We start from the raw sequence: 23,165 nt of genomic DNA, 5'->3' as shown, positions 1-23,165 counted from the left end.
AGCTCTAGGTTTTCCAAGGCACAGAGATGCTGGTGCCATCTCCCCACCTCGCTGATGCCTGCCCAGCCAGCAGAGCCACTCCTCAGGTGTGGTGGGCATGCTCATGCTCAGCCCAGCAGCCCCATCTGTTCATTACATGGGATTCGTTTATTCTGTTTATTGCAGGTTATTTATGCCAGACCCATCTCTCTATTACACGTGCTGGCCAGCAGTGGTTTGTGGAGCTGTGCAGGATTCTGCCTGCAAGTCTCTGCACGTGGCAGATGACACCCACAGCAGAAGGTTTTAGGACCTCCAATCCAAAGAAAATAAAAATGCTGACGGTCTGGGTGGATTAAACCTCAGTGGGATTAATTTGCAACCTCTGCATCCCCCACCCTTAGAGAGATAAATATGTTTAAAGGATAAAGCATTGCTCTCTAACCCAAACTGACGTCAGCTGAGCAGCTTGTGGGGCTGCAAAGCTGGGCTCAAAGCGTCATAAGATCCCTGTAAGGAAGGCAGCTGGTGGTGCCATCAGCACCAGCACCAGCACCAGCCACACTGAGGGGCTCTGCACAACACTGAGCCCAGATCAGGCTCTGCAAAGATATTCCAACCTCTGACCTGAAGAGGGAAAGAAGAGGGATTCACTTCGAAGTCAGTCTGTCAATAGATTGCCTAATAACAGGTTGGCAAAAGTAAGGAATTGGCACACGGGATTGGGAGGCTGTTGCCAGCGATTTGCAACGCAGTCCTGAGGCTGAGGAGGGTGGGTCACACCTGTGTTTAAGGCTGCACCTTCAAACAGCACACTTCAGGTGCCTTTTTCAAGTGAAATGAAGCCAGGCTCGTGTTATTCCACCCACAAACCTGTGAGAACTCAGAGTCCCGAGCACTGGTTTATATTGCTTCCCGATTCTTTCACAAACGACTCAACCTGCTCACCGCACCAGAGAAGCTCAGGAGCCCAGGGCCAGCAGGTCTGGCTGTCACGGGTGCCGCATCAAAGCCGGCTTGCTCTCCCAGGAGCCCCGTGGCAAAAGGCTGTCTGTTTATTTCTTTGTTTAGCCTTTTCTCTGGGGACGCGTTGGCCCGCCAGCCCCGGGACAGACCTGCTGGCTCAGCAGGTGTGGAGCCAGCCTTTCCCACCAGAGCAGCCTGCAATGACAGAGCTCCTGTCCCTCTGCAGGGCGGTGATGGCCTCACTGCACTGCCCTGCGGTCCCTGGTGCCTTCCCAGTGCTCCCAGCAAGGGCCAGCAGGCCAGACTGGGCAGCTGGGCAGGAGCAGGGTGGCAGCCCACGGTGGCAGTGTCACTGGACCTGTCACAGGAGCGGGGCTGGGAAGAGGTCAGGGCAGCCACGGCCCCTCCAGCTGGGATGGGACCACGCGGGTGCCAGGCACTGATGGCAAACAGGAAAACCCTCCCAGAGTGGTAATTTGGGACTTTTGGTCTGCACTGTGTATCCCAGCTGCCCGGGTGCCCATTAGGAGCGGAGGCAGGGAATGCTGTGTCACCCTGGGGTGTCCCCCCTGTACAGTCCTGACCCCAGGGGACGATTTGGGGGTTCTTCACTCATTTATTCCTACACCTCCTGGGTCCTGCCACATGCCTCATCTGCAAATGTCTCCTGCTGCTGGCAGCTGATTTATTTTCATTCCAGCCAGGATTTGGGTCACAGCTTTGTTTCGGGCTTTTAAAAGGGAAAGAAAATGTTTAGGCATAGCAAAAGGAGACAAAGCAACCAAGGAAAAGCCCTTTTGTCCCCATGGCAAAATACCAAGCGAGGCCGCATTTTAAAATTTTTTTGGTTTTTGGCTTTGGGCAAATTGTTGCTGCAGAACTGGAAAGAGAATTAAAAAAAAAAAAAAAAGAAGAGATGTGTTTAAATAGGATTAACTTAAGCAAGAATTTGTACTACAGAAAGATCCTTAGAGAATCTCATAAAGACAGAAAAGCAAACAATATCCAAATCCGATAATCTGATCACCCGATAAAATTTACAAGTAATTTTCTTAGTAGAGAGAAAAGTATTTACTGGAAATGGACTGTCTTGAACAAACTGAATAAACAGATTAGGTGACGAGCATTACCTAAAAAGACAATTTTACAGAAAGCTTCCTGGAATGAGGCAGAAGCTGCATACTTGGGGGGAAAACGGGTGGAAAAAGACCAAAATCGCGAGTTATTTGCTGCCATCGATGTGGCTTTGTGATACACCAGGAAACTGTAACAAATGCAAGCTTCTTTGCACAAATAAATGTCATCAAATTCTCATTTTGCTTGCTGCCTTTGCTGCTCAGAGGAGAAAGGCTTAGGGCAGGACAGTGAGGGAAGCAGCAGGGGAACAAGCACGTCATCGCTGTGTCACCGCCGGTGGCTTTGCTCACGGTCCCCCTGGGAAGCTTGTCCCCAAAGGCCACTGCAGCGGTCAGCAAGGCCGGCACGAGGATGTCCAGCACCAGGGAGGAATCTCTGTCCTTCGCTTCAGCCAAGCAAATTATAGCCAGGAATTCTGGTAGCAAAAATAACCCACAGCAGCACTTGGAACGGCTGCTCTCCCCCAGGTTTATTTTCTGGCATCCCCCAAACCTCTCACTGATCTACGCTGCTTCTCAGGGCGATGCAGATCTTCCAGGAAATTTTAAAGGAAGCACAACAGACCGAAAATCCGACCCTACACCAGTGCCTGATTTTGAGTAATTTCTCCATGAAATATTGCTTTGCCTCACAGCTGGATTCTCCCTCCCTGAAAGCAGCTGGTTCTTCTGCTGGTCGCACCACTGAGGGGTTTATCGAGATTTTCTGATGGGCCTCGGCATTTTGGCTGATGGGAGCAGCCAAATATTTTATTGCTGTAAAATAACTGCCCTTCCTTCAGGCTAAAGAAAATAATCATCAACACATCACAGCACCTCTGAGATCACCACTCAATCTTATCACCTCTCAGATAAACCCTAAGACGCAGACACTTTGTGAATACCCTAACTCCCCCTTTTTATTTGGACTTTACTCATTCTACACCAGAATCACATGCTGGACTGCCTGACTTGTAATTTCTCTTCAGGATTCATTCATTTCTCACCTCTCAGTCATTGAAAGGAAAAAAAACCGCCCAAACCCAGCCACATTAAAAATGTGATTAATTACAATTTTTATTGAATTCAAAACCACTGGTACTGTTTTATCTCTAGGGAGATGTACTTCTAGTACCTGAAGGGAGAAAGATGGAGAGAAACTATTTAAAAGGGCCTCAAAAACAGGACACAGGGAGTGGCTTCCCACTGCCAGGGGGCAGGGATAGATGGGATCTTGGGAAGGAATTGCTCCCTGGGAGGGTGGGCAGGCCCTGGCACAGGGTGCCCAGAGCAGCTGGGGCTGCCCCTGGATCCCTGGCAGTGCCCAAGGCCAGGCTGGACATTGGGGCTTGGAGCAGCCTGGGACAGTGGGAGGTGTCCCTGCCCATGGCAGGGGTGGCACTGGAAGAGTTTTAAGGTCCTTCCCACCCAAAACATTCTGGGATCCTAATTCTGGTGTTTTTTACCACAGATCTGTTGGATCTCCTTCTGATCCACCTTGATGGTTTTAAGCATAACAGTGCCAGACCTGAGACAGCAATAATGAACTTTGTGTCACTGATAAAGGCACAAAAAAAAGAAGAAAAAAATAAAAAGGAAAAAGAGGAAAAGAAGGGGGAAAAAGAAAGGCAATGCAGTGCCAGCCAGGAATAGCACGAAGGCTCCTCCCCCCACTGTAGAGGGATTCCTTGTGGAACAGGGGCATATGATACCCCTGAAAAGGACAACCCAGGGTTGCTGAGGAAAAGCCCCTGAACTGGCCCCTGGCTGCAGGCAGCCCTGAGAGTCCTTGGCAAGGTATACAGCTGCCTGGCTCCCCCTCTGATTAGAGGCCATCTAGAGGGACTGGGCGTGAATCTTTGCAAAAGTAACTATAAGTTGGCATAGTTGAACAATAAGGGGAGAACAATGCTTAATCGTATCGGTGTACGTGTCCTTTATCCGGCCAGCTCTCCGGACTCAGTCCCTAACGCCCCACCCTGTCACTGCTCCAGTTAAAAGCAGAATATTTTAATCAACTATATTCAGGTGTTCCAAATAGAGAGAAATTTCAAATACCACCAGAGACAGCACTTAATCTTATGAGATAAACCAGCAAAAAAAAAAAAAAATTGTATCGAATCAAACCAGCATCTTCACAGATGCTTCTTCATGATGTCAAGGATTTCCTGGTACAGAACCTCGGTGGCATCGAGGCCCAGCACAAAATCCATGTGGTTCCAATGGGGAATCAGCTTGTGGTGGACCAGGTTCTTGACCTGGGGGAGGAGGAGGGCGGTGTCCCGGGGGTCGGCCAGGCAGTCCAGCCCCGCGCTCCAGATGGCTGTCGGCACCTCCATGTCCTTCACGTCGTAGAGCGGCGGCCCCACCTGAGGAGATGGAGAAGGGCGTGCTGCTGGAATGCACCAGATGATGCACTGTGCAGGAGGCATCGCTGCTCTTTGGGCACAGAGGGAAGTAAAAACCAGATCTCCTTTCTTCCAGAAAGAAGAGAAACTTCAGTAAAGATGCAGCGTGGCCTTGTGCGCTACAATTTAGTGAGCGAATTTAATTAAAATTAATTAGCCAATTTGTTCTGCCCGGCTAGAAGTTCTGGTTCTGATACTACAGAAGGATTTGATGAGGAGGCAGAACTCTGGCTGCCCTGATCTAATGCTCTTGGATCCTCCTGCTCCCAGCAGGAGGTTGGGCTGGGGACCTCTGCAGCTCCCTCCCAGGAACCCTGCCAGGGTTTGTGGTGACACCTCACACAGTCACCAGCGCTTCCTTCAGCCCAGTGACAGCAGGGAAGCGCTTGGCTGCAAGTTCTTGACACTGAAACGCCTCTGGAGGGTTGTTTCAGCTCCACACCCTCTGGAGGGTTGTTTCAGCTCCACGCCCTGAGGACTTGCCCTGAGGTGATTTGTCAGCAACATCTCTTGTTACCTGAGGTGTAATTAATCCACTTAAGCAGCACGCTGCGTTCTGAACAACTTTTCCCGTTTAAGGAAGAAAGAAGCTTTTTTTTTTCTGTTCTAAGGCTTAACCACTATTTCAGAGACGAAGTTTTTCCCAATATTCAGCCTGGTGTAACCTGAGACCATTTCCCCAAGTGGAAAGCGTCTAATGTTTCATCCCACTTGAAAGGTATTTGCAAAATAGAGCTGAGGATGGAAAACGCAGTTTTTCCAAGCAGAGATCCTGACTTCCAGCTTGTGAAGAGAGGAACACATTAAAAGGAGCCACAGGAGGCATGAATGGGAAGACACCAGGGGAAGGGAAGGCTGTGGCCATCAGAAGCACCTCACCTGTCTGTAGCGAAGGCTGTTGTACATGTGCCCCCCGTCAAAGGCTCTCAGTGCCCCTCCATGGACTCCCTGCAGCAAATTCAGACATGCAGTGGTCTAAGTGAGATCACAGTTCCCTGGGGGTGCAGTCAGCCCTCAAAAGTCAAACCTCAGAAGCTGGGTTTCATCACTGAACGGGCAGGGCTTTTCAAGTGTATCTCACAGGTCTGGCCCTAAGCCCAGAACAAGTAATTATTGTCATGGTTTTGGACAAATGGACAGACATTATGTTTCTGATGTTTGTGGGTAACACCAGGATGGGAAGAAATCAAAAGGTTATAGAAAATGGGTTTGGAACCCTAAATATTCCTTGTGGGCTGGAGAATTGGCCTGAATTGCACAAGCAAGGGGGAAAGGAGCCTCTGAAGGTCTCTTGTCTAACTGGAACAGGACTAGCAGCAATACAAGGTTCAGGGTGGCTGTGGCTTGATCCCTCCTCTGAGCAGCAGCACTTCAGAAAATGGAGTGTAGGTTCTTGCTACAAACCCCACAAAGTTCTTCTGGGGCTCCTGGGCAGGGATTCCACCCTGGGAAGGAGCTGTGCCCTGAGTACAGCCTGTGGCACACGCCTCAGAGAAGGTGCACGGACTGAACCCACGAGCTACAAGAAATTGTGCAAATTTTTAGCTCGGGCAAGAGAAAGGAGAACACAGCTGCAGTGTCAAAGGGCTCTGGTGGTGACTGTTCTCATACCCACAAGGGGAAGAAGGAGAAATAAGCAGCTTTATCGGTAATAAGCTTGATTGGCTGCTGTCCAGAAGAATCTCTGCCACTAATGGCACTTGGGCTGCAGGGCAGGAGTGGAGCTGGTCTGAAACGAGACCCCTGGAATGTGCCTGCTGTGGATGCAGGGTACTCAGCTCCAAGTGTTCCTCTTGACAGATCCACTCCTTTGGGGCTGCTCGGCTCAAAAATCTGCCGAGCATTTTGTGGAGGGGTGAAAACAAAACATGCAAAGATCTGACAAGGGTGTGTCTCACAGCAACCAGCACTGCAGGCTCCCCACGAGGGACCAGTGCCACTCTGTGTGGCACGGGAAGGAACCTGGGAAGGCTTACCTGCAGCCAGTGGATGATGTTCTGGACTGAGGACCCCGCCGGGCTGTGTCCCGCGTACACATCAAATCGGCTCTGCGAGGACACGAGCACATTTTACAACAGGATTCACCTGGCTCCGCAAAACAGGGCACTGCCAAGGCTTTGTCCTTCAGAAGGACCCTCTGCAAATTTATTCCCACATACCATGTTTGTGTTCTTCCAGTTAAACCCGAAAATCATAGCCAGGATGTCCTTGCAGACCTTTGAGCAGATGCAGAACCTGGAGAGGAGCAGCTGCCCCAGGGCAGTGTGTGGTAGGAACTCCCTGGTGCCGAACATCTCCTGTAAAATTGCAAACGTTCTCATCAAAAAGGAAGTCCGGTCGTGCTTTTCCCCAAGGCACCACCACTTTACAACTTCTATTTTGTCCCTGTGTTAAGGTTGCCCGTAGCGAAGCCTCCCTTGCACCCCATTAAATGCTTCTGTTCCTTGTTTTCCATGGGCATGATCTCTTACATTCATGGCAGGGCTCAATCCACAGCCTCTGCATCAGTTTTATTCCCCAATGTTTTGGCTCTGATTCTGCCAGAACATTCTGGGGAGCAAATTCAGGACAGGACTGGAAGGTTCTGTAGTGAGATGTGTGTTTCTCTTCATTACGAAAGCGGAGCGCAGAGCTCCCCTCTCTGTAAACAACCTGAAATATTCCACAGGTAATTTCACAATCCCCATGAAAAACTACATTTTGGCTGGGCAGAACATAGTGCAGACCAACCTTAAGCCCGTAGTCGGAAAAGAAGGCGAGCTTTCTGAACGGGCTCTGAGCAAATATCACCGTGGTCACGGGTGCCAGAGCCAAGAACACCTTGATTTTCTGAGCCAGCTGGGGCATAGTGGAAAAGGCTATAAAACCTGGGAGGGGGAGGGGGGAAGCAGAAAAAAAAAATGGTTTACTCTTTCAAGGCACTCATGCTCACAGTTTAATTTCAGTGGGTGATGTTACAAATCTCAGAGGGGATGGAGATATCTCATGCTGTGGTCAAAAGGACCCACTCACCTATGGTGGTGCCTTGGGAATGGCCGATATAATACAGCTGTTTCTGTCCTGTTTTCTGCTCGATGAAGCTGATCATGGCTGGGAGATCGTACTTAGCCATCTCATCGAAGCTGCAGAGGGAAGAGCAGACATCCTGCTGAGAGGGGCAGCACCCACACCTGCACAGCCGTCCCCAGCGAACCACAAAACCAGCAGGGAGGGCAGGACCACCCCATGAACTTCTTCATCCTACTGAGTTTTCACATGGGGTTTTCACTCAAAATGGGTTGGATGTGCTTCAGTCCAGCCTGGTTCACTCATCCCCCAGCTAGGGCAGCGTGGCCCTGACAGAATTCAGCTGTTCCTGAGATCCTCAAACGCATTTTACCTGAAAGCCCAGAATTCATCCCATTTGGGAGACAGGGCCAGGTGCCTCCTGGACCAGGTGTTCCCTCTGCTGTTTCCTATCCAGACGTCGTAGCCAGCATCTGCAAGGATGAAGCCCAGGCTGCTGTTGGCCAAGTTGGTGATCCAGGAGCTGCCTTCTGCCAGGAGACCATGCTGCAGGAGTGCCACGGGTCTCGCACCTGCAAGACAGGCAGCACGATGGCTCTCTGCGTTTTTAATGCTGTCTGGCACCTTTTGAGATAGTTTATGGAGTGTTATCCCCATGGCAGCCAAAATCTGTGGAGGTTTGTGTCGGTGTTCCCTTAGATTTCATTTAAAAAGCAGGTTTGCTACGTGGCAACTGCGCCATTGTCTTGGCCTTTAGCCCCAAAATCTCTGGGAGTGCTGGCAGAACTTGGGCTGCCCGGGGAGCTCTGCAGGCAAACACGGAGGAGCCTGGGGATGTGATGGGAAAAACGCACTTTCTCATGGATCTAGCCCCCTCTCCCGGTTACCACCCCTCACAGGACAAGAGGATCCCCTGGAGGCTCCTCAGGGAGCACCAAACCAGTCTGCTGACCCACCAAAAAGCTGCAGGAGCACGTTTTGGGAGCCAGGCTCCCAGGAAAAAAACCCAAGCTTTATGACCAGGATGGATGGGCTGCCTCTCTCTGCTGGGATTGCAGCCTGACCGTCAGTGCTCAGGGCTCCAGGAAGGGTGAGGGAACATCCCCGGCAAGGGATCAGCCTTCCCTGCAAATCCTGGTCCGTCAGAACTGATGCTACAGATGCCAAGCCTCGGGGAGCCTTGCAAACCCTCTCCCACCAGCCCCGGTGTCCCAGTGAAGGGCTCAAGGTGAGGGTGTCCTGTATGGCACCAGTTTTACCTTGGCAGCTGGCGTTCGCTCTCCCATGAGGAATCCTGTTCAGCTGAAGGATGTAGCCATCCTCTGTCACCACGTTATACTCCTCGCTGGGGTAGCCCCAGAAGGAGACCATTTCACTCTGCAACGAGAAGAAAGCCAAAAACGCCGTTTTCAGGGCTTCCCCAGGGAAATCCCTAGATGTAACATTTAACTGTCGTTATTTAATGCTGGCTGTTTCCCAGACACTTCCTGCCTCTGCTCCGAAGCCATCACACTTACGATGTTCATCCCTGCTTCCGGATTCTTAGGAAATCGGGAATTCAAGGGGCATTCCCCAGAGGCCATCCCGTGGAGCACGGACACCAGAGCTAGAGCCAGCCACATCCTCGCTGCGCCTGGAACAACACACCCCCAGAGTCAGTGCCAGGGAAGCAGGGGCGATGTCCAGCAGGGAGAGGAGAGATGTGGGCAGGGAAACACCCAGGTAGGACCCAGACTCGGCCTGGTGGCCTAGATGACCACTTAAAAGCGTTAATGCACATGGGGTGGCTCAGGAAACACACCTCAGCAGGGATCCTTTCACAGGGAGGTGGGACAGACCTTCAGGAATTCCTGCAAGAGGCCAGGCAACAATCCTTGCAGTGCTCTGCAGACCACTGGGAACTGCAAGAGGTTAAAATCACGGAATCACAGAATGGTTAGGGCTGGGAGGGACCTTAAAGCCCCTCTCATTCCAACCCCCTTCTACCACCCCAGGTTGCTCAGAGCTCCATCCAATGTGGCCTCCTTCCAACACAAAAGGACGTGGGGTGTTACTTGTCCTATCAGTGACCGTGCAGCACCACTTCTCCACTCTCTCTTCCCGGGAAAGGGGATGGCCAAGAGGGAGAGCTCTGTCCCATCACCCTGCTGTTTGCATCACCACTATTTACACCACTTTGGCAGTGTTAACACCACTGCCCAAGCCTCCCCAGGAGGGAGAGGGAGGACGAGTAAGATCCAGCACTGCCTTCTCTCCCTAAATAGAAATAAAATCATGACAAGAAAATCTCTAACTACTTGCCCTTCTTGGTCATTGTGAAAAAGGTGAGAATTGATTAAAGTTATTTCAGAGAAGGACATTTTTAAGCGCAAGTCTAGATGCAAAATGGGGAGAGATGTATCTTCCACCAGACCTAGACGTCCCTTAATGATACTGGGTTTAACACAGCTTAAAAACCCCTCACTCAGCGTGCTGGAGACTGCAGCTGCCACGGGAGGTGGTGGAGGCAGATGGGAGCAGCAGGTTCTGCACACAGGTGCGGGCATCAGGTATCCCAAACAGGTACAGGAAGGTCTGGGCAGGGTTGCTTGCTCCAACAACTGTAGACATCAGAGACCACAAGGCCACTGGGCAAAGAAAAATCAGGCTGGACCAGCCTCTAGAACTGACCCAGCAAATCAGATTGGGGTCCCCTGTTCCGAGGCAAGCATGGGCCCTAAGTGCCATGAGCTGAGTGCCATTCTCAGCCAGGCTTAGGCCCGGCTCTGCCCAGGCTTTTCCCCCACTCACCTGCACAGAAGTGAAGGCAGCCAGCCCAGCTGAGAGGTGGCACAGCTCCTGCAGGAGGACACAGGGAGATGTCAGCCCCTGGGGAGGATGGGCGGTGCAGGGAAGAGATGGCCAGCCCGGAGGAGATGGTGATGTGGCACACGGCGGTGGCAGAGGATGGGTTGTCACCCCTGGCTGGTGCACGGAGCAGTGCTCTGCATCCCTCTGGAGACAGCCCTATTTGAACTGGCTGCAGGGTGGGGTGGCAGGTGTAAACACCCTGAGATACAGAACATATACATCATTAGGTAACACCACAGTTTAAAAAGTGCAGTTGCCCAGAATTTGTTTGTGGAGGCCGGTTAAATACTGTTTAGGCAGAGTCAAATAACTCTGGACGTTCTGAAGTGATTTCCATTGATAAAGTGGTTTAATTGGTATTGCTGAAGAAAGTTTCCAGCTTCCCATTTCAGTGATGGTTTTATTTATTTACTACAAGAGACATAATTAAGTTATTGCAAGGGAAGATCAAAGTCTAAAATGCATTTCCAGTAGCAGATCTTCTGGTTTAGAAGTGATGATGTTTCTTGTTGTACATCTGAGATGGAGATTAAATCCCAGGCAACAGACTGAAAACATCTGTACTGGGTCAGGCTGGGATGGAATTCCCATTCTTCATAGCACAGGGATGGGACACAGCCAATTTGCCATAGCAACTCTCCATACCTTCTTTCACTCCACCCAGTTTTCTCGCTTTTGCTCTCCCAGTTCCCTCCAGCTGTCCCACTTTGGGGTGAGGGATGGAGCCAAGGAGCAGCTCTGTGGGAGCTCAGCTGTGGGCTGGGGTCAGCCCACCACAACACCCTTGTTCTTCACACCCTTACTGGAAGGTATGAGGAGTACCTAAGTGCCTTATCCTACAAGTCCCCTGCCAACAGGGAGAGTTATCCCTCTCCATCAGCAGTGCCAGGGCTGGGGCTGCCTCCTGCCCTCCCTTCCTAGATTGCTTTGCTTTGGAAATCGCGGTGAAAGGTCAGTAGGGAAAGGCGTCTGCTGTCTGTCAGCCTGGAATGGGCCTGAGATGTGTCCAAGGCATGCACCCAGATTTGGGAGTTTGTCCCACTTGTATAAACACGCAGTAGAACAGGGGTTCATAATTCAGAGGTCTGGAGGTCAAGGGTGACTTTTTTTTGGGCTACTGAAGCCACGCCGCACCGAGTAAGACACGTCTGACCTTCACCCTCTGAGGAAGCAGATAATGGAAATCTACACTCCCGGGAAAGGGCAGAGCAGCTCTGGTTGCACTCGTCTGGAGGCACTGAAAGGGGCAGGAGCGAGGCTGCACCCCAAAGGAGTCCTGTAGCACCTCAAGAGCGGGACATCATCGTAGGTCTTACAGGATGCTCTGGCCTCCCAAGGGTCATGTGCAGCTCCTGCTGAAGCACCACCGCCGTAGGGCTGAATGGGATCCAGGAGAGTCCCTTGAACTTCACTGCATGGCCAGACGTGTAAACCCAGCTCCGTCCTGCTGCAGGCTCGCTGACAGTTTGCCAACCCCCACGGATCATCTCCACATCCCTCTGCCCAGGCATTCCAGAACTGGACGTGGCCTCCAGATGTGACTTCCCTTGCACCAAACGGCAGGGGCGACAACAACCAGGCGGTCCCTTGTCTGCTCCCGTGGCCAGCCTGGGGTTCTCCATCCTTGCAGGGAGAGCACATTGTTGGCTCGTGTCCGGGTTGGTGCCTGCCACCCTTTCCAGTAAGGCTGTTGTGCCACAGCTCCTAATCTGTGTCCCCATGCCCTGCCCTCAATCCAGGGCCCCCTGCCACCAGCACATACTTCGAGTAGGTGTTTAGCCCCAGAGCAGGAGCATGTCACACATCCAGAGTTCTCACCCAGCTCCTGCAGCCCTCTCTTGCATCACCCCTGCTTTCCTTGCTGGCAGTCTCCACGTGCTCATCAGGTGAGCACAGAGCTTTTTCAGTTGCAGTGGAACCTTCAGCACTGCCCATCATGCTCAAGTTTAATAATCAAGTTTTCTATAAAATTACTGCCAGGGATTCTGTCTTAATTCTTCGTATTTGTCTTTTGGCCTCAGCTCTATAATTGTAATAATGTCTTAATACTGGTCTACATCTAATAGGTGTTAGAAAGCCTTCAAAGGACATGAGGGGGAAGGGTCTGGAGGGGCCACACGAGGAGCAGCTGGGGGCACTGGGTTTGTTCAGCTGGAGCACACCGAGGTCAGACCTCACCGGGGCTGCAGCTCCCATCTCTGCTCCCTGGGACAGGGACAGCACCCAGGGAGCGACTGGAGCTGGGCCAGGGCAGGCTCAGGCTGGAGATGAGGGAAAGGCGCTTCCCCCAGAGGGTGCTGGGCACTGCCCAGGCTCCCCAGGGAATGGGCACGGCCCCGAGGCTGCCAGAGCTCCAGGAGCGTTTGGGCAGCGCTGCCAGGGATGCCCAGGCTGGGGTTGTTGGGGTGCCTGGGCAGGGCCAGGGGCTGGATCCATGATCCCTGTGGGACCCTTCCAAGCCAGGATATTCTGTGGTTCTATGACTCTGTGACTGCCTTCCTGCCTGCTTCTACACGTAAGAAACTCTGCTGGACTCACCGGCACACTGAGCTGGCAGTGAGGATCCAGGGAACCACTCAGTGCCATCACCCATTCCCCAGCACCTCTCCCACACAGAACCGCTCGGTGGCCAAAAGGCCAAATATTTGTGAGGTTTGAGAAATCTCCTTTTCACAAAGACACAAGCAAATGGTGGTGACAATGCCCTGCCCAGCCAGGCAGAAGTACAGCCCCACAGGTCCTCTAGGAGACAGCAGAATCTGGAGGGAGGGATCCACAGCAGGGAATAGGGCGAGGTGCCAGAGCTGGTGTCCTCTGCAGGAGGTGCTGAGGAGGGGACACAACGTCCTGAGGCTTCTTTCCAGGGCAATGGTGTCAAGAAGAGAAAACCTCCCATCGAATGGGAATTCCCAGCTGTGAACTCTTACATGTTGGAGGGTCACTCACACAGTCAATCTTTTATTTTTCTTAAAAGAAAGCCCCAGACTGAACACATGTTCTCCTCCATGACTGCCCCACAACACAAGGGCGGGGGAGACAGGGGCTCCCAGCTCTCTCCAGGAAGTCCAGGTCGCCTCGGAGCTCCCTTTGAAGATGAGCATCACCAACACCCGCCTGTGCCTCAGGCACAACAAGCTCCACAGAGGGGACTTCACACCACACCTCTGCCAAAGTGTCGGGTTCTGGTGTCCCCATACCGCAGCGATCCTGTCAGAAGATCTCTGGAACATCTCCTCCCACCCACGCAGCTGGATAAGGGTAGCAACCCAAATCCTTCCCCCAGCTGCCCACTCTCAGGGCTCTCAGGACGGGAGTTTGTGTTCCCAGGGCAGAGGCATTGCACGCGGTGTCACCACCCCTCAGCACTATCTGCTCTGCACCCAGCATCCCGCTTTCCTCACACCGAGCCGTGGCTCCTTGCAAAACACCGGCCAGGTGTTGGAGACAATCCACCAGCACCTTCTGGAAGGTGTCACAGCCTGCTGGGTGGCACCTCCAGCTGGGCAGGGTTTGATACAGCAGAAGCTGTTCAGTAAGGGTGGGTCAGACCCGGCTCTGGAGCGTGCCTGGATCACTGGCAGGGGTGTGTGACACAGGGATTTGTGTGTGACACAGGAGTGTGAGTGTGTATAGGTGTGTGTGTGACACAGGGGTGTGTGACACGGGGGTGTGTGTGTGACACAGGAGTGTGAGTGTGTATAGGTGTGTGTGTGACACAGGGGTGTGTGACACAGGGATTTGTGTGTGACACAGGAGTGTGAGTGTGTACAGGTGTGTGTGTGACACAGGGGTGTGTGTGTGACACAGGAGTGTGAGTGTGTATAGGTGTGTCCACCATAGGTGTGTGCCCATACAGATGTGTCTGTCCAGGTGTGTGCCCAGCACAGGCGCGGGGTGTGTGCGTGGCCTCCCCGCCCCGCCCATGGGCACGGCTCTCCCCGGGGGCGGGCAGCGGCGCGGGAGGCCCCTCCCAGCGCGGGGCGCGTCCGTGTCCATGTCGGTGTTCCTGGGCGTGTTCCTGGGCGTGCCCGTGCCCGTGTCCGCGGCGTGCGGCGGCCATGGCGCGGGTGCTGGTGGTGGGCGCGGGGCTGACGGGCGCGGCGGGCGCGGCGCTGCTGCGCGGGGCGGCGCGGGGGCAGGTGACCGTCTGGGACAAGGCGCGGGGCGCAGGTGGGTGCGGCGGGGGGCGGGCCCGGCGTGTCCTGCGGGGTGTCCTGCGGGGTGTCCTGCGGGGTGTCCTGCGGGGTGTGGCGTGCCGCGGCGGTGTCTGACCGGCTGTCGCGCAGGGGGCCGCATGAGCACGACCCGCGCCGACCGCGGCAGCGCCGACCTGGGCGCGCAGTTCGTCACCTGCGAGTCGGAGCTTGCGGGGCCGCGGCTCAGGTGAGACCCGCCCCGCCCCGCCCCCAGCGCTCCGGCCCCGGCCCCATCCCGCTGATCCCGGCCGTGCCGCGGGTGGGCAGCGCGGGCTCGGCAGGGTGTGGTGGCCCGGCCGGGGGGCGCGGAGGGACCCCGGTGCTGGGGCTCGCTGCGTGCACAGGTGCCGTGCTTTCACCCCAGCCGACACCCAGAGCCCCGCAGCCGCCCGCTCGCTCCCCCGCCGGCGGAGTCGGCGGGAGGAGGGGAGGGGTGAAAGCTGGAAAACTCGCGAGTTGGGATGGAAGAGGCAGGGGGAGTAGCTGCGTGTAAAAAGGCAGCATTTGCGTGGAAAGCAGGGCAAAGGCAGGTGCGTTCCGGGCGCCTGTGTCCAGCGGCTGGAACACTCCTGCGCTCCCCGCTGGAGTTTGTGCTGGCGTTCAGAGCTCTGGGGAGCTGCATCCATTCCTCTGCTTCCGGGTCACAGCGCTGACAGATCCATCACAGGGAGCCCTGCTTGCGGTAAAGGGCCGGGCCCAGTGCAGTGGCAAGGTGGTTTGTTGTTTTATCGCTGTATTTGTGCATAGCCAGCCTTGAAATGCAGCCTGCTAGAATTCGAAAGTCAGGCCGGTCTTAATTTCAGTCGTGGAAAACAGAGCGACTTTTCTCACTTGTGTGTTTGTTCCTTTCAAGCTTCTACGAGGAGCTTCTGTCTCACGGCATCCTGAAGCCGCTGACTGCTCCCGTGGAAGGGATGGTGGCGAGAGAAGGGTCCTGCAATTACGTGGCACCCCAGGGCATCTCCTCTGTTGTCAAGTACTATTTAGAACAGTCAGGTAATGCTTTTTGGATGCCTTTGTGTGAAGGGAAGGGTTTCAGTGGTTGTGTTTTTGACGGTGCCTTTGAACGGTCTTTCGGATTTAAATCCCTGATGAGGGTGTTTAAGTTCCTTGTTTGAGGATGTTTAAGTTCCTTTGTTTGTTAATGTATGCCTGGAAGCTGCTGGAATGGTGTCTGTGAGCTCTGTGAACTTCCAAGTCCTGCAGATATAAAAGTCTCTATACAAACAGAACATCTGCTGTGTAACTGGGGGCAGAGGGGTGAGCTGCACCCTATGTTTTGGAGAAAGGACGTGAGCCTGCTGGGTGGAGAGTCCTTTGGAAAAGGAGTTTAAACTTTCTGACTGCTGCCTTAGGTGTCGTGGGGCAGAACCACGTGTACAGTTCAGTGACTAGTTTAATCCTGCTTTGAAAAATTTGAGCTGTAAGAGTAGTCAGGCTTTGGTCCTTCCATGCAATTGTTTTCATATTTTTTTTAATCAGCTGTTTTTTTAAAGCCTAATCTTGTAAAAAAAATAGCTATGTTCCTGCCCTCTGGCAGTGGGAAGCCATTCCCCCTTGTCCTGTCACCCCATCCCTTGGAAATAACTCTCTCTCTGCCTTTTCCCTGTGGAATTCACTGCCACGTGCATTTAACTGCTGCTTTTTCCACGCAGGTGCAGAGGTGTCCTATGAGCAGCACGTAACTCACCTCTCTCTCCGGGATGGGAGGTGGGAAGTCTCCAGGAAAGCGGGGCCCCCGGAAGAGTTTGATGTGGTTATTCTCACCATGCCGGTCCCACAGATTCTCCAGCTGCAAGGTGACATTGTGAACAGTAAGTTCAGACCTCCAAATCGCAGGTATCTAATCCAGAATGGCAGTTGAGCATCTTACGTGGCAAAAAACTCCCTCAACAGTCTGAGCTGCTTAATTATCCCACCAGGACAGGGTGGAAAATGGTGGGAGGTGGGTAATTTCAAGGCCACATGTGTGGTGTGTGACCAGTAGTACCTTGACAGCAAAACCATCTAAATAGATGAGTCAGTTTTGAGTCTGATCTTTAATTTTTTTGCTGACTGCTAAAGCAGGGCTTGTCTTTGTGCAGCTTGAAAGTAGTTACTGGATTGAACAAGTTTTCTTGAGCATGTCTGTAAAGAGAAGTGTTTTCGTTACAACCTCTGATTTTGACCTTTGTGCCCAAGTAGGTAAATCTTCTCTACGAGCAGGACTTCTCTGCTAATTGCTGTTTTGTGAGCCCTCTCATTTCCCCTGTCCCTCTGCCATGGAAAGCAATGGTGGGCCTGGCACATCCTGTCTTTGCTAAGGTGGTCTGGTTAATAGTGAAAGAAATAAAAATAGAAAAATAGAAAATAGAAGAAAAGCAGAGGGAGTGTTTTTTCAGAGCCTTCCCGAGGTTCTGCTAGTCTGCATCTCAAGGCCTTCCCCAGCTGGCACTGGTATCTTTGCAGATTGTTTTTCTGGGGGTAATTAAATCCTTTCTTGTCCAGAAAGCAGGCAGGTCCCCTTCAGAAGATGTAATTAAGGTGAACAGTTCATTTCACTTGCTCTGGGGAGAGCTGGAGCAGTCAGATGCTTCCCACGACATCGTCTCTTTTCACCGTCTGTGTAACTGCAGGATCGACTTTTATCTGAGGGAATCCAGCAAGTTTTGTCTTCTCCTCCCCTTCTTCCTGTTTCTCTTCCCCTCTCTTCCTGTTCCCTGTGTGAGACCAGCTTCCAGATGTCCTGCCAGCTGTTAATTCTGGATCTCAGGCTGTGGGAGTGACTCCCCATGGCCTGGAGTTCCTTGGCACGGGAGCTATCGGCATCTTTACTCCTGTTTCTTTGGGCTAAGAACTGAGGGGAAGAATAGGTGAGGGGAGTGTTAGGAGGGTGTTTCAGAGCCTGAGCAGGGTGCAGTTTCAGGTCTGTTTTGACTTACAGTGGGTCAGGTACATCACTGGGTGTCTAAATCTCAACCTGATTCTGACTGCACGTCAGAGAGCCGAGTTCTGCTGGCAGGGAAGGTGGCTTTTCCTGGACCCACCTCACTTGGGATTTAAGATGGGATTTCGTGACAGCTGCTGAGAGGAATAGGTGTTCTCTCCCCTCCACACTGACACTTTCTTGTCATTTGTATGCTCTGGTCTCCCAAATCCGGGGCAAAATCTGGCGGTTCTAACAGGAACCGTATTTGTGCGTTCCCGGTAGCGATTCCAGCTGCTCCTGGAAGGGGAGGTTCCTGCTGCCTGTTGGAAACTTCCCCCCAGCTGTAACTGCGGGCAGGAGGGCTCCTGTTGCTGCTGTGGGATGGAGCAGGACATGTGCAGAGCTGGAGGAAGGAGGGGGCTTCCTCCTGTGTGGCCAGCGAGGCGTGGCAGGCAAGTGGCTGAAAGGGCAGAGTTTGGGAATACAGCTGCCTTCCCTGCTGGCCCTTACTGTGTAGAAGAAGGACTCTGGAGCTAAATGAGAGATGTGCCTGGGCAGGGCTTATCTCAGTCGCTGTTGTGGTTTGGGATGAGGAGAGTTAAAGGAGCGAGTTTTGGCTGTTCCTGCACAGCTCTGCTTTTCAGCCTTCGCTGCTTCGGTGTAACATCCCTGCTCTGGCAGCTGCTTCGCCAGGGGCATGGATGGGTTTGAACCTCCCCCACATCCCCCATGGTCTCCCTTCCCTTGCCCCATCTGAGGGTGCTCTCTGGGGTGCCTTTTGGGGGTCGGTTTTGCCAGGGGTTGAAGTGCTGGCTGGGGGCCTCTTGAACCACTGAGGTGTACCTGGGTCTCCCAGCTCACAGCCAGGTGAAGTTTGAAATGGGTTTTGCTGAGGTGTTGCTAGCATTAATGTATGGATAAAGGCTGTGAGGGAGAAGGAGTGAAGGAGCAGCTGGGCAGGGTAAGGGGTGCTTTGATCCGTCCGTGGGGGTTGGAATTAGCCTTTGACATTGGTGGGTAAAAGAGCCTGAGCTGGAGAGTTCAAATGACTTGCCAGAGGTGGGAGTTCACCCCTCCAGGAATTCGCCATTTTCCTGTTTGAGGGAGGGGGTCTTCTGCCTCCCACGTGTTTTTGAAAACAATTTTCACTTATTTGCACGATATTCGGAAACTTAAGATTTTGAAATAACCTCTCAAATTTCACATCCAGTGGCAAAGTTGCTGTTTTAATACTTTAACTCGGCAGACTAAACTAGACTGGATGGTTTTTGTGTCCTTTAACCTCTCAGATGAGCCTGAACATGATGTCATTGTGAAGCCAAGTGCATTTAGGAGAAGACAGAATTAAGTGGCCTTTGGCAACCTAAAATTACCATTTTATATGGGCTGTGTGGGAAATGAATGTTGCAGATTTGCTTCTCTCGTGAGTGAAAAGCCAAGTCTGCGATTAATGGAGAAGTTAGTGTGTGAACACACTCAATTTTTAAAAATAGATATGAAACAAATAATGTAATAAATAGTGTGTTTATATACATATATATATATTTTTTTAAATCACCTTAATTTTCAACCTTTATTCATTCTTTCTACAGTTATCACCCCTAAATAGATGCAGCAGTTGCATATTTAGCAGCAGCAGAGCCAGAAGTACTTCCAGCATGACTTCTAGTAGCTGCTGGATAAAGGGTTAACTCCTTGCAACATGTTTGGAACAACAGTAGGTGGCAGCAATCAAATGATGTTTAGGACATTCAGCTTGCACAGCTAAATTAAATTTACTGCACTGATTTGAGCTTTGCATATTCTGGTAGTAAATATTGGGGTTATGCAGGAGATAAAAGGGAAATGAATAAACGTTTCTGAGGTTTGTAACATCAGTTCAAGGAAAGGAGTACATTTACTTAGAAGTAGGATCTTTGCAAATGAAAGGACAAGATTTTGTAAATGTTCATCATCCAGTAGTATTTCCGAGGTGCTGGACTGTTACATTGGCTGCTGATGTTAGAAGAATCCCGGATTTATATCCCGGATTCCGTATGATCACCAAGCACTGTGGTTCTTTCTGTGCTTTTTCAGATCAGCTGGACAAGCCTTCCTGTCACTTCTGTTGTTTAGCTCGAGGCTTTTGGCAACACGGCAGTCTGAGGTCGCGACGATTTGCCGTAGTTTTTTTATTTGTGTGCTCAGAACGTTTTCATTATGTCTCTTCCCCTGGCATTTCAAATTACACTTCTGCACGTTTAAGCTGCTAATAAAAGAGGATGGCTTGGCTTTTGCTTCGAGCCTGACCTATTTTTTTTTTTTTTCCCATCTGTGTGAATGTCCCACATGTTTTAAATAATACAAGCTGATGAGAAGATACAAGTGAAACAGGGCTGTATTTGCGTGGGAAGGCTTTATGATGTGAGTTAGGAAAGCACAACTCTGATAATTTTTCACGAGTCACAAGTCCTTGCTGAGTGGATGTGTTTATTTTTGGATAGCACGATGATAAATTTGGAATTCTGTGGTTCCAGTTCCAAGCAATCTGAGCAGGGCTTATCCAGCTTGGAGCTCTCATTACCTAACAGATCTGAAATGTCCAGTGTAAACATGTACACTGATTTGTTAGTCGCTTATCAGGGAGCTGAGGCCACAATGTGGGAATATTTGGGCTTTCTGGAAACACAAGGAGTTCCTGGCCATGGTCCTTTTCAAACCTGTCACCCATCTGCCCTGGGAGCACCCCAGTTCTGCCTGAGGCTGTGGCAGGGGAAGGGTCTGTGGTGAATTCGGGTGATCCCTGGGATGGGAGTGTCAGAGGCGGTGGCTGTGTTCCCCGGGCTGCAGCAGGAACAGGGAGCATCCCTCTGCAGGAAACCCTCCTGCCCTGCCAGGCTCTGTTTGCAGGATTTGGCCCCCCTGAGCTTTTGGTTTGAAGCCGTTCCCTTGTCCTGTCCCTCCAGCCCTTGTCAAGAGTCTCTCTCCATGTTTCCTGTAGCTCCTCCAGGCCCTGGAAGGCCCCAGTGAGGTCACCCCAAAGCTTCTCCTCTCCAGGCTGAACAATCCCAGCTCTCCCAGCCTTTCCTCCCAGCAGAGCTGCTCCATCCCTCGGATCATGGCCGTGGCCTTCCTTTGGGAGGTTGCTTTTCTCTTGGTCGAGGATTTGGATTTGCTCCTGGAATGGTCTGACAGGTGTGAGGGAGGCAGGGAGGAGAAGGTGGGACTGCACATCTGGGGAGCAGGGGAGTGTCTGAGGAGGAGCAGCTGCCACCAAAACCTCTCTGTCAGCCTTCAAAGCAGGCAGAGCCCCTCCGTGTTCACTGCCTGCTGCAGCTTGGGTATAGCCTCTCTGAGGGAGTACTGCTAAAAATAAAGGCTGCTGGGGCTGGAATTGCACATCAGGAGGAAAAAAATCAAAGTAGGCCGTGTGTGTTCTTAAGCGTGTGTTTGACTTAGTCTGTTTTAGGTGGTTTTTTAATATCTAGAGTGCTTATAATGGGCTTATTCTGCAGTTATTGAGCATGTTGGAAGCCTATCAAACACACTGATCCCAGAGCCCCTCTCCATCTGGGACGTGTGGGGATTAACCCCCGTGTGCGTGAGCACGAGAGGCCTGAAAAGGAGAGTGAAGTAGAATCTGTATTAGATAAAGGGCTACTTTGCATTTTGGTGTTGTCAGCCGGGGCTGCCTGCCTTGGGTGGAGAGCTGAAACTCTGATTTGACAGATCTCAGGGTAAAACAGAAGGAAAAAAGCCAGGTGCAATGCTGGAAGAGCAAAATATGCAGCTTCTTGTCTTCAGGCTGGGTTCCCACTCCAGGGGAGCCCATCCTTTGGCCAGACCAGTGTGCCAGCTCCTAAAAGGAAACTCTGCAGAGAGGGTGAGTCCCACTCTGCCACAGCATCACCTCTTGGTGCCTGGAAACGTGGCCAAAGCATTTCTTCCAGCAGCCCCTTGCTCCTGGTCCTGCCCCGCCTCCAACTGCAGCAGCACCCCTGTCTGGGGGACCACAGACACACGGTCCCCCCGCCCTTTCCCCCCAAAAAAGGGGGGGGGGAGTTATTTTTAGCAGGCTCAGTGGTGTGATCCTCAGTTCACCATGTGGCCCACAGACTTGCTGGCCCATTCTGCTCTTCCAGCAAGGGTAGGGGAGCAGCTCAGGGGCCGGGCGAGTGGCTGAGCCCTCTGCATGCTCGTGATTTTGCGGTCGGAGTCCTAAGCTTGGGTTTCCTGTGCGGTCCCAGGAGGGATTCCAGAGCACCTGCACGTTAAACTGGCAGCAGGTGGTGCTGATTGAGCTGAGCTGGCTTGAAAAAAAAGTTACTTCTGACATGTAAGGCAGCGCTGCTTTTGTGTGCTGATGCTTTTTAAGTCTGCCTGACGTGGCTGTTCGCAATTCCTTGAAGCTGGACCTGCTTCTCTCCCTGGTTTGGCACGGTCCTTCAGCACTGGGCACTTGGTCACAGACCTTTGTCGAGCTCTTTTGTGTCATTCCAGTCCCCAAAATAGAGAATGGGACCACAGACATGTTGGATCAGCTGAACACGAGCCCGTGTGCACAGACTGGGGTTTTTTTTCTAGATACTAAAGGTGATGGTATTTGAACACAGGACGTACTTGGAACAGAACAAATAAATGCTCTGAAGTTTGTTTATCCCAACAATAAACAGATACCTCTCAGTGTTTCCCAGTCTTTGGTTCTCTCCAGGGATTATGTTTAGATGGAGAAATCTTTCCAAAGCTGCTCTTTGCCATGAGCCTAAAAGGAAGGGGGGAAGAAAAAAAAAGTTCCTTGCCAAAAAATGAGACCAAACTGAGCAATTCTGAAACTTCTTTATTTGTGTCTTGTGGGACATGTGTTTTAGGAGCTGGTGGTTTCTGTGTTGTAGGAAGCTGGGATGTGCTATAAGATCTTATTCTTCAGGAAGTCCAGTTAGGGCATTTTTACCAGCCTTGAATTTTCAGATCCTGAATGTGAAGTGGTTTTGATGGTTGGTTTTGGGAAACAGCGATTATGTTATGTGTCACCTCTCCCTTTGAGTAAAATCCCTTTTTGGTTTGTTTGTTTGTTTGGAGTTTTTCACTTGGGTTTTTTTTGAAAAATGTGTTTGGGAAAGCTCTCCCTCCTTTCCCGTTACCAAACCTTCTGGGCACACTTGAGAGAGAGAAATGTGCAAAGGTGACCACAGGCTGATTGGGATTTTATAGCCTTCTTTTTGATGTGAAATCTGCCGCTCAAACTATGGCTTTTATAGAGCTGAAAACCTTTGAAAAGTCTGGTGCAGGTTTGCAGGCAGTCTTTACATTTAATTGCTTGCTTTGGGATTTATTTATTTTTTAGTGCCGCAGTCAAATAGGCAGACACAAGTCTTCACTGGACAGCGCTTTTTAGATGTGTTCTCATAGCTTAGGCTGTGCCTCTGGACTGGATGGGGCTTTGTGGATTTCTAGAGGATTATTTTAATGGTTGCTGGCCACTTCCATCGCTGTAATTGAGAGCATTCTTTACAAAGATTATCTTTACCTCCCACGGACACATCTGTGAACTTCTCAGTTATTTTTGCAGTCCACATCTGGATTAGAGCAGGGAGAAAAAAATATTAATTTTAAACCTAATGAGGTTTTGGCCCCATTGAGTCAAACCTAAATTTTGCATGGAGCCTGCTGTCAGCTTTCCACACTTGGCATCATAACTTCCAAGAGTGTTGGTATGCTGTTGTATTTAAAAAAGCCTCAGAAATAACTTACCCTCAGA

At 51.6% G+C, this 23,165-nt stretch overlaps 2 protein-coding genes across 3 annotated transcripts in view; one reads left to right on the top strand and one right to left on the bottom strand.

The window, feature by feature from the left end:
• Positions 1-3,430: 3,430 nt before the first annotated feature.
• Positions 3,431-9,074, bottom strand: LOC121661623 (lipase member K-like). The gene is made up of 9 exons (XM_042021995.1): positions 8,992-9,074; positions 8,734-8,851; positions 7,848-8,046; positions 7,481-7,590; positions 7,199-7,335; positions 6,628-6,765; positions 6,445-6,516; positions 5,348-5,416; positions 3,431-4,429 (listed from the first exon to the last, which is right to left on the bottom strand). The coding sequence occupies exons 1-9, from the start codon at positions 9,055-9,057 to the stop codon at positions 4,196-4,198; spliced, it is 1,143 nt and encodes a 380-aa protein (XP_041877929.1). The 5' UTR covers positions 9,058-9,074; the 3' UTR covers positions 3,431-4,195.
• A 5,293-nt stretch (positions 9,075-14,367) lies between these two features.
• Positions 14,368-23,165, top strand: part of RNLS (renalase, FAD dependent amine oxidase) — a 57,487-nt gene continuing 48,689 nt past the window's right edge. For both annotated transcript variants that reach the window (XM_042021983.1, XM_042021975.1), the window contains exons 1-4: positions 14,368-14,494; positions 14,611-14,707; positions 15,374-15,516; positions 16,176-16,334. In XM_042021983.1, coding sequence (XP_041877917.1) covers positions 14,383-14,494; positions 14,611-14,707; positions 15,374-15,516; positions 16,176-16,334 — 511 coding nt within the window. In that variant the 5' untranslated portion in view covers positions 14,368-14,382. The remainder of the gene's footprint in view (positions 14,495-14,610; positions 14,708-15,373; positions 15,517-16,175; positions 16,335-23,165) is intronic.

This window comes from Corvus kubaryi, unplaced genomic scaffold (genome assembly GCF_017639235.1).
Source record: "Corvus kubaryi isolate FWS band 111438036 unplaced genomic scaffold, C.kubaryi_AGA036_p1.0 126, whole genome shotgun sequence".
Taxonomy (NCBI): Eukaryota; Metazoa; Chordata; class Aves; order Passeriformes; family Corvidae; genus Corvus; species Corvus kubaryi.
Note: the sequence above shows the minus strand (reverse complement) of the source record. Positions and strands in the feature narration are given on the sequence as shown.